Genomic DNA, 11,108 nt, shown 5'->3' on the forward strand with positions numbered 1-11,108 from the left:
CCTCAAGGTGACGGCCCGGTGGCACATGGGAGGGCTCGAACCCTGTCCCTGCCACTGTGCATATACATATATGGGCTGAAGTCTACAGTATAGCGCAGTCTGGTTGTACTGCTCAGACCTCTTCTGCCATCCAGTGGTCAATCATAGGTAGTGCATTAGTGTCAGAACCTGGCTGTACTTCTTTTTTTTTAACTGGAGGGCTGTGACCTGCAGGACAGGAGACTAGCTGCTGTTACTGTAACGTATCTAGAACCTCCTGATCCTAGAACCTGCTCAAACCCACTGAACAAAAACCAAACAAATTGGGTTTAAGGAGCTTTATTTTCTCACACGTTTCTGAGGAGGCTCCATATTCACACTGCAGAATTCTATTACAATGACCAGCAGGATGCAAAGTGTGTGTGTGTGTGTCAGTATCCAGACAGGGCCAGTACAGTAGGGTAGCGCGTGCGGTGCGTCATGCACTTGTCGCGGTCGATGAGCAGCGAGTGTGTTTTGCAGCTGATGTCCTTTTCCAGCATCAGCCTGCTGTCCTCCAGCTGAGCCAGAGAGCCTCGAGCTTCACACAGCTGCTGCTGCAGAACCCCAACACTGCTGGAGATCTCCTCCAGCTCACTCAGCAGACTACACACACATACACACACACACATTTAACCATATATATATCTATATACACACACACACACATGCACAGATCCGGCTGTACTGTGCAAAAGTTTGGGCACCCTTGGTGAGCTGTGCGAGGGTGATGGCAGTGGTTAGTTAGGTGTTGTCTTGTGTTTAAACCCGACCACCAGAGGGCAGTGTTGTACTCTGTCGTCAGATCTCACTGTTCTGATTGGACAACGGCATTGGATCAGCATTTCTTTACTTCTATAGAGTCTTTTCAAAGTCATACAAGTTAGCATTATGCTCAGAGTTAAATACAGACACGGATACGGATGTGGAAGGAGCTTTCTGCCCTTACGTACCACATTTAGTCACTATTTGTGGACGTTCTCTAAAAGCTTACAGGTACGGAGGGAGCGGAGCAGCACCACTGGAACTCCTGAGGGCAGTGTAGCCAATAGTATGGACACTGTCTGAGGAGGTGGTACACTGGGAGGTGGTGACTCTGTAGTGTTGTGGAAGGTTTGTGAAGCCTGACCCTCCCTTGTGGTTTAGATGAGTGATGAAACAGAAGGGAGGAGACCTGGTGGTGGTGGGTGCAAAGCTAGGTTTCGTTAAAAAAGTGGTATATATATATAAAAAGAGGTATATATATATATATATGTATGTATATATTACTGTTTTTAGCTGATGCTCTTATTCAGAGTGACTTACAAGGTGACCCAAGGACTCTTATTGGTGTAGTGCTGCATAGTCACTCAGATGGGAATCGAACCCCAGTCACCCACGTGGTGTGGCAGCTCAGTGGCAGGTAGTGGTGTTATCTATTGAGCTATACACCAGCTACCAGATAATGATGGAGCGATGGAGGAGGAGGTCGGGTTAACTGAGGCGTGGTCCAAGTACATTTTTATGGCTTCCTCCACCGTCACCCTGTCTGTAGTTGTCCTCTAGGACGTATTCACTGGAGCCTTTGAAATCAACATGTGTCATTTTGAACTGGGGTGCCCAAACTTTTGCATATGATCACATCCAAAACAATACTTTCTAAATCTGGTTAAAAGTGCAGCTTCTGCATCAGTGTTGGTAAGACATAGTTTGATTATGGTTTGAGCCTGTCTTCATATTTTTGGCACATTTTGTCGTTTTTTTGACATAAACATTAAAAAAAGGTCAGCAGTGCAGACTTAGCTCGCACCATACAGATTATACAGCAAAGGGAAATGCCAATTATTACACATAATTAAGCTCTTATGTATAATCATATTGTGTAATTATGCAATAATGGAATTCCATTCACACAGCTTTGCAGACAGCGGTAATGACCGTAGACTGCTAGTGCTAATGCTTTTATGTGTATGTTAGGTTTAAGGTGGATGTATTTGTGTATGCGTGTGTGTGTGTGTGTGTGTGTGTGTATGTGTGTGTGTGTGTATGTGTGTGTGTGTGTGTGTGTGTGTTTACCTGATCTGTGGTTGGTCTCTGCAGAGTTCCATGTTGGGCCTCTGGGCTCTGTAGTGCAGTCTGGATTGAGCCACCCGCAGCGGAGCTTCTTTATCGTACACGGCCTGCTGCAGGGTGCTGATGTTACGCTCCTGAGCCCCGATCTGCTCCAGCACCTGATACACACACACACACACACACACACAGAAGAAACTTACACTACATGCCCAAATGTTTGTGGACAATCCTTCTAATTAATGCATTCAGCTACATTAAGTTTTTTCTCTGCTATATAAAACATAGCAATAACTCTCTGGGAGTAATACTTTCGGCCATGACTGTATAATAGTAAGTATAGTAGTGTGTGGCTGCGTATCTGTGTTAACTGCAGCTCCAGCTGGTTCTAGCTGTCCTAGCAGGGCTCCAGGCAATGCTGGCTGAAGCTCTGATCCATCACAGCGCTCTGGGCCCGCAGGTCCTCCTCCGCTGAAAGCTGGTGTGTGTGTGTTTGTGTGTGTGAGTGTATTTGTGTGTGTACCCGTGATAGCTGCAGCTCCAGCTGGCTCTTGGCCTGGCTGAGCTCCAGGCAGCGCTGGCTGAAGCTCTGATCCACCACCGAGCTCTGGGCCCGCAGGTCCTCCGCTGTCTCCTGCAGCACTCGATCACACAGCAAACGCAGCGACACGCTGCACTCGCGCTGACGCTCCGCCTCGGCCAGGTTAGCCTGCGTGAAGTTCAGCCATGCGTCCTCATCGCACCGCCTGCAGGGATGCAGGGAGAGAGAGCGAGACCTAACAATCTGGTCCTGTCTGGTCCCTGTCTATTCCCCGCCCCAACAGATGTGTTCTCAACCAATCAGCTTGCGAGGGCGGAACTAACTTTGGCACAAAACGGCATACAAGCCCCTCGAGCCTGTCAAGGAGTGTGTACAGGATTTGAATCAGGACTTACTGATCGTGCATTCTGGCCGAGCTCGGGTGGTGCTGTGTGTCCGTGCTCCTGTTGCCATAGCGACCGCACTGGTCATCCAAGCCGTAGGCCTCATGTTTGTCTGACCAGTCGAGCTCAAGAGTCTGCTTGGCCTCCCTGTTCAACCTGCCGACACAGAGAGGAGTCGCCACTGAGTCCGCGAGCAGGTCGTCAGCGCTTTATGCACAGCGAGGCTTTTCGGATGAGGGGCTTGGAGCGTAAATATCAAATATGGATGAAGCTGAAATTATTATAACACACATTCTATGGTAACATTGTGGTCGGGGGTTTATATGCCTAATCAATATGGTCAGAATTCTACCTACACTTACTTAAAATCAGTGGTGCTAGTGATCATGATTGGCTACAGCTGGTAGCTTCCCAGCGCCCATAAAAAAAGGTTTGTTTGGCAGCACTAATGGAGCCGTTTGACACTTTGACAGATGACACTTACAAAAATATATGGGCTCTACTGTCCAGGGAAGAAGGCTTTCTACTACATTTTGGTTTTTGGAGCATTGCAGTGAGGATTTGATTGCAGTCAGCGAAAAGAGCTTTAGTGAGATCAGGATGTAAAGGTGCATGTATTTGTCACTGTACAGCGAAATGTGTCCTCCGCATTTAACCCATCTGGTAGTGAACACACACTCACACACACACACACACACACACATACACACATACACACACACATACACTCACACACACCCAGAGCGGTGGGCAGCCAACTCCAGCGCCCAGGGAGCAGAGAGGGCAGCTTGCCAAGCCCGGGAATCGAACCCACAACCCTGTTATCGATATCCCAGCGCTCTAACCGCTGAGCCACCACTGCCCCATGTTGGATGATCACCACCCCACCTTTTCATCCACACCTCCCTAAATCATCCCAAAAGCTTTGGATGGAGCTCCACCATCCATCCTTCCAGAAAAACACTGTTCCACCGCTCCACAGCTTCTCAATGCTGGGGGGCTTTATACTAGCTCTCTACTAGCCCACGCCTGGCCTCCTATTCTATTGGCAGTACTTTTCTAAATGCATTCATTAGAAGGGGTGTCCACAAACATTTGGACATGTAGTGTGGAGTGTTGCAGTGTGGACAGGACGCACCCTGGCATGTGTGTTTGCATCTGTAAATGCAACAGTGAAGGAATGTTAACGCTGTATAAATGGGATCAGGGTACGAGGTGTTACCGGAGTTCAGTACCTGATTTGATCGACGGCTTGTTGCAGAGTTTTCTTCAGCAGAGCCTGCACGTTTCTGATCAGCTCAACCTCCTGTGATGGACAAACGTACACAGATGCTTTTATTTATGTTTGTTGCGTTATAATGGGTCATTACTATTGAGCTCCTCATTTTTACTCTGGGTTTAACTTCTTTCTGGGCAGCCTTTCTGTTGTTCACACCTCCCACTTTGAAGTGTCCACTTTTTTTTTTTTTTATGATTTTTGACCAAAAGGATAAAAAAACAGAAGAATATATGTAGAAAGAAGTCCATCTGGCTTCCGCCTTCAACCCATCCGTGCCGTGAAACAGCACACATGCCCATGAGTGGTGGCAGAGAGGGTGAAGGGCCTTGCTCAAGCAGCTTGCCGAGCCCGAGTATCGAACCCACAACCCTACAATCATCAATAGCCTAGAGCTCTAACCGCTGAGCTCACAGTGGAAGTGTATTAAAAAATGCTTGTTTCAGGATTGATAACAAGACTCGTATGGAGGCGGGGCTTGGTGAGAAGAGGGAAGGGTAGAATGGCGCCAATCAGAAGCTATTTCGCTGTTTGTCGCCGTGGCAACCTGCAAACGCATCAACATTTGCAAGATTGTCGCCCGCCGACATTTAATAGTGGAGAAAATTCTCAGTGTTTATTTATCAGTAGAGTCAAAGTCTTAGACGCAGCAGAACTGAACTGTCCACCTCTAGGGGGCGCACTAGCCAGGTTTACAACAGCAGAAGTGTCCTTTTTTGGCATGAAATGCCTTTTGTTGGACCAATCACCAATGTAGATAAACGCACCGGCCTTCAGACACCAGCGACGGCCAGCGACGGCCAGCGACGGCCAGCAACGGCTAGCACCGCAGCGAAGTGATGTAGGGGCAGGGGAGAAGAGCGCCATCTACCCACCCTGGAGAAAGCAAGGCCAATTGCGCCCTCTTGGGGACTCTGATCATAGTGACAGGGCTTTGGTCCGCTGGACCACTCTAAATTACTATTTTTTTATTATTATTATTATAATAGTTTATAATAAAGTTTATGAAGTGTCGGGTTGCTTGAGTCATCACAGCGGCACGTTTAATTAAGTAACCTCGTCTACCCGCACGCTTCTGAATAATTGAAGACGCAGGCTGATACTGTTACAGGCTGATACTTGTTACAGCCTGATACTGTTACAGCCTGATACTGTTACAGCCTGATACTTGTTACAGCCTGATACTGTTACAGGCTGATACTGTTACAGCCTGATACTGTTACAGCCTGATACTGTTACAGGCTGATACCTGTTACAGCCTGATACTGTTACAGCCTGATACCGTTACAGGCTGATACCTGTTACAGCCTGATACTGTTACAGGCTGATACTGTTACAGCCTGATACCTGTTACAGCCTGATACCTGTTACAGCCTGATACCTGTTACAGGCTGATACTGTTACAGGCTGATACTGTTACAGCCTGATACCTGTTACAGCCTGATACTGTTACAGCCTGATACCTGTTACAGGCTGATACTGTTACAGGCTGATACTGTTACAGCCTGATACTGTTTTGGTGACAACTGACTTCCATTACTTGTTAGCTAGCTAGCTACACTATCCTCACATCTCCAGCGCAAAAGCTACAGAATAAACCTCAGGCAATCTGAGCACTGACTGACTGTCTTCTAGGAGGGGAAACTGCCCATTAGTAGTATTTCTTTGAAGTGCCCCTTTAATCTGCAGGCAGCTATAGTGAGGGACCTTTAGAAGTTCTTCCTCCACCCGGTCCTGGACCAGGTCCGGTCCGAACCGTCTCTCCCTGCAGCCGAGGTTGTCTGTGGAGATGGTGAGAGGGATGTCGGTGGTCAGCAGGGCTTTCTCCAGCCGCCTCTTCTGGCCCAGCAGCAGCTCAGTCTCGGCTGACAGCCGCTCCACGCCGCGCTCCAGCTCCGTCCTGCGGGAGTGCACGTCCTGCAGCCGCGACCCCAGAAGTTTGGTTCCGCGGCTCTGCGCGCCCAGCGTGCCCGCCTCCACCTCGGCAGAGAGGGCCCGAGAGGCGCGGTGGATTCTCTGGGCGTCGAGCTGGTCGGCGAGAGCCCGGTGCAGCGTGGCCGAGTTGTTGGCCATCCACTCGCCCGGAGAGTATTTGGCGGAGCGGTAGCCCGCGGTGGCCAGCCCGGCGGAAAGGTCGCGGTCCGGCACGGCTGTGGGGTCAAAACGCGGCGCGGACAGCTGGGACGACATTTCAGCGGTTTAAACCAGGACACTACTGGTTTTCTGCGGACTACACTGGTTTATACTGGGGGTGTAGACTGGTCGGCTCGTCTGGTCGTAGCACACATTAGACGCCAGCTCTGTTTACGTTCAGAACCGTTGCCTGGAAACCGGCTGTCTCCAAGGACGCTCAAGGCGTTCCATTCAGGTGTACTGCCAGGTTCCAGGGTTGCCAGGCGACATCGCTAACTACACGCTTTAGGCCACAGGAGGGCACACCTGCATAGCATACACTCGTCCACACTGATCCATGCCACTGAGCCATAACATTACGACCACACAGCTGGTGTCAGAACATCCCCAAAACAGCAGGCAGGTCTTGTTGGGGTGTCCCCGGTATGCAGTGGTCAGTCCCTGCCAGAAGTGTCCCAAAGAAGGTCCACCACTGATTTGGCAACACTAAGGGCACTGGTGGTTTTAATGTAATGGCTAATTAGTGCATAACCTCATAACTAAGTCTATATGTAGTACATGTCCAAATGTTTGTGGACACCCCTTTTCATGTTTGCATTCGGCTACTTCGGCTAAGTCGCACTGACACAGTCGCTGACACAGATTGTTTTGAACAGATAAACATGACCCTGTTGGCACAATGCCAAACGCCAGGCGTGGGCTAGAGGGGTATATACCCCCTCCACCCCTCCCCCTCCCCCTCCCAGCATTGAGCCAGGAGTTAGTAGAACTTTGTTGTCTGGAATGATGGATGATGTGGGATGAGGTGGGATGATAATCATTCAACCTCCTGATTCATCTTATTGATGAATGCAATCAAATCCTCACAGCAATGCACCTCCAAAATATAGTTTTTTTTTTGGACAGTAGAGACAGGTACTCCAACAATAGCATGCTTAGCTTTTTAATATCCTTGATTTCAGAAGAAATAGAGAATGAGCAGGTGTCCCAATACTTTTGTCCCTTTAGTGTATTACATGTGACTGCTCTTCTGTTTATTTGTATGTCCACGTATTATTATAACTGAGTATCTATAGGCTGCAGCTTTATTTATACACACTAGGGATGTTCTCTAAATCCTGGTTCCTGGTTCCTAACTCTACTCCTGGAGAACCTCCTGCCTCGCAAAGTGCTACCATCAGCTCAGATAGGGCTTGTTTACTAGCTGATTCGCTGGATCCGCTGTTGGGAGCAGGGTAAACACCAGCAGGTGAGGGGCAGGAGGTTCTCCAGGTCTAGTGTTGAGAACCGCAGCTCTAAATGACCAATAGAGGGCTTTTGGAAGCCTTGGCTGTACCAAATGCTTAATGGATCACTGATTTCCCCTCAAACCCAGTGAATGAACGATGTTAGTAACTTCTTAATAAACCTGTGGAACCACTGTCAGGAGATGGAGCCAGTTCCACAGCGTTCCTGTGCACCACGGTCATGTGAACTTGAGAGGAGGAATGTGGGCCACTGAACTAGTCCGAGGCGGACAGGGTGGGAGTATAAGCTGCTAGTTCTTCTTCTTCCTCCTCCTCTTCTTCCTCTTCGGATGGATTTCTGCTGCACATCTCGTCCCACAGGTTTCCCGCAGATATCGACACCATTCCGACTCCAGACTGTCTGGCCTCATGGTGTGATTTTGCCTGAAATAGCAAAGCAATGACCCTGCCACACTGGATCACCCATCTAGCGTGTGGATACCAATGTGGATACCATAGCAACCACCTAGCAACCACTTAGGAACACCACAGCAGTCAATTTGGATACCACAGCAACCACATAGCAGGCATGTAGCCACTTAATAGCAACTACCTGGGATACTATAGCAACCTCTTAGCCACACCACAGCAACCACTGGTAACCACTTAGAAATACCATAGAACACATTTGGCAACACTATAGCAACCACTTAGCAACACCGTAGCAACATACTTGGGATACTAGTGATCAGCCAGCTACACCGTAGCAACCGCCTAGCATCCACTTGGCAATTTCATAGCAACTACCTGGGATAACATAGCAACCCCTAGTAACGACTTCGAAATACCATAACAATCACCTGGAATACCAAAGCACAGACTTAGCAACACCATAGCAACTACTTGGGATACAAATGACCAGCTAGCAACATTGTAGCAACCGCCCAGCATCCACTTGGCAACTTAATAGCAACTACCTGGAATAACATAGCAATAGCAGTCAATTTGGATACCACGGCAACCACCTAGCAGCCACTTAGCAACTTAATAGCAACTACCTAGGATATTATAGCATCCATGTAGCAACACCACAGCAACCACTTGTAACCAGTTCCAACTACAATAGAACACATTTAGCAACATCATAGCAACCACTTAGCAACTTAATAGCAACTACTTCGGATACTAGTGACCAGCTAGCAACATCATAGCAACTACCTAGGATAACATAGCAACCACTAGTAACGACTTCGAAATACCATAACAATCATCTGGAATACCAAAGTACACACTTAGCAACACCCTAGCAACCACTTAGCAACACCATAGCAACTACCTGGAATAGCATATTGACTGGCTAGCAACATCAAAGCAACCACTTAGCAACACCAGAGCAACCACTAGTAACCACTTAGAAATGCCATAGCAACCAGCTGGAATACCATAGCGCACACACTTACCTTACACTTACACTATAGCAACCACTTAGCAACACCATACCAACTACCTGGGATGCCATAGTGACCACCTAGCAACATCATAGCAACCACTTAGTAACACCAGAGCAACTACATGGGATACCATGGCAACTACTTAGCAGCCACCTAGAAAACCATAGCAACTACCCGGGATACCACTAAGACCAGCGTACCTACTGCCTGGAAGTGAAGTATTTGAGCTTTTTATAGTTAGATTTTGCTTTGATAAAAAAACAGAAGTGACCAGTGATCGGACCTCATGCAGGGGTCCTGACTTAGTCAGTGGGGTCCCTGATACTCATATACACTGCAGCCACAGACATACTCACACTAATTACAGCTTTAATCGTGTGATGTGACACGCAGGCACAAAACAGAAGAGCCTCACGTGAGGTTTTTAGTTTCATGTTCACCAGCATCACAGGAGCCATCAAAGAGTTCCAGCAGATGACAGCTGGGCCGATCACCAAGCATGCACTCAAGCTCGCTGGGCACGTTATACAGCCACACCCACTTCTTCGGTTTCTTCGGATTCCGCTTTTAGGAATTTTATTTTTCGTTGATGCTGCAGAAGCACGTCGGCCATTCCTTAGAAACATCTTCAAACGTGGATATATTGTGATGTATGCCTTCTGCCCCACCACTGAAAACCACCCCACTGCCCCACTACTGAAAACCACCCTCACTGCCCCACCACTGAAAACCACCCCACTGCCCCACCACTGAAAACCACCCCACTGCCCCACTACTGAAAACCACCCCACTGCCCCACTACTGAAAACCACCCTCACTGCCCCACCACTGAAAACCACCCCACTGCCCCACTACTGAAAACCACCCTCACTGCCCCACCACTGAAAACCACCCTCACTGCCCCACCACTGAAAACCACCCTCACTGCCCCACTACTGAAAACCACCCCACTGCCCCACCACTGAAAACCCCCCTCACTGTCCCACTACTGAAAACCTCCATCACTGTCCCACCACTGAAAACCACCCTCACTGCCCCACTACTGAAAACCTCCCTCACTGCCCCACTACTGAAAACCACCCCACTGCCCCACCACTGAAAACCCCCCTCACTGTCCCACTACTGAAAACCACCCTCACTGCCCCACTACTGAAAACCACCCTCACTGCTCCACTACTGAAAACCTCCCTCACTGTCCCACCACTGAAAACCTCCATCACTGTCCCACCACTGAAAACCACCCTCACTGCCCCACCACTGAAAACCACCCTCACTGCCCCACTACTGAAAACCACCCTCACTGCCCCACTACTGAAAACCACCCTCACTGCCCCACTACTGAAAACCACCCTCACTGCTCCACTACTGAAAACCTCCCTCACTGTCCCACCACTGAAAACCTCCATCACTGTCCCACCACTGAAAACCACCCTCACTGCCCCACCACTGAAAACCACCCTCACTGCCCCACCACTGAAAACCACCCCACTGCCCTACTACTGAAAACCACCCTCACTGCCCCACCACTGAAAACCACCCCACTGCCCCACTACTGAAAACCACCCTCACTGCTCCACTACTGAAAACCTCCATCACTGTCCCACCACTGAAAACCACCCTCACTGCCCCACCACTGAAAACCACCCTCACTGCCCCACCACTGAAAACCACCCTCACTGCCCCACTACTGAAAACCACCCCACTGTCCCACTACTGAAAACCACCCTCACTGCCCCACTACTGAAAACCCCCCTCACTGTCCCACTACTGAAAACCACCCTCACTGCCCCACTACTGAAAACCACCCTCACTGCTCCACTACTGAAAACCTCCCTCACTGTCCCACCACTGAAAACCTCCATCACTGTCCCACCACTGAAAGCCACCCTCACTGCCCTACTACTGAAAACCACCCCACTGCCCCACTACTGAAAACCACCCTCACTGCCCCACTATTGAAAACCACCCTCACTGCCCCACCACTTGTAACCACTTCCAACTACAATAGAACACATTTAGCAACATCATAGC

General features: G+C 49.1%; 1 protein-coding gene across 1 annotated transcript; it reads right to left on the reverse strand.

The window, feature by feature from the left end:
- Positions 1-330: 330 nt before the first annotated feature.
- tekt4 (tektin 4) lies at positions 331-6,543 on the reverse strand. Its single transcript, XM_072657451.1, has 6 exons — positions 5,975-6,543; positions 4,227-4,297; positions 3,004-3,147; positions 2,591-2,813; positions 2,074-2,228; positions 331-624 (listed from the first exon to the last, which is right to left on the reverse strand). Exons 1-6 carry the CDS (start codon positions 6,455-6,457, stop codon positions 411-413), a joined length of 1,290 nt encoding a protein of 429 aa, XP_072513552.1. The 5' UTR covers positions 6,458-6,543; the 3' UTR covers positions 331-410.
- Positions 6,544-11,108: the final 4,565 nt, after the last annotated feature.

The sequence above is a fragment of the Salminus brasiliensis genome, chromosome 15 (assembly GCF_030463535.1).
Source record: "Salminus brasiliensis chromosome 15, fSalBra1.hap2, whole genome shotgun sequence".
Classification (NCBI taxonomy): Eukaryota; Metazoa; Chordata; class Actinopteri; order Characiformes; family Bryconidae; genus Salminus; species Salminus brasiliensis.

Excerpts from the sequence above, each read along its gene's own strand:
- tekt4 (XM_072657451.1), bottom strand. The coding sequence starts at position 6,457 with ATGTCGTCCCAGCTGTCCGCGCCGCGTTTTGACCCCACAGCCGTGCCG. Across the intron at positions 4,298-5,974 it reads TGGAGGAAGAACTTCTAAAG|GAGGTTGAGCTGATCAGAAA; the intron begins GTCCCTCACTAT and ends TGTCCATCACAG. Across the intron at positions 3,148-4,226 it reads CAAGCCGTCGATCAAATCAG|GTTGAACAGGGAGGCCAAGC; the intron begins GTACTGAACTCC and ends CTGTGTCGGCAG.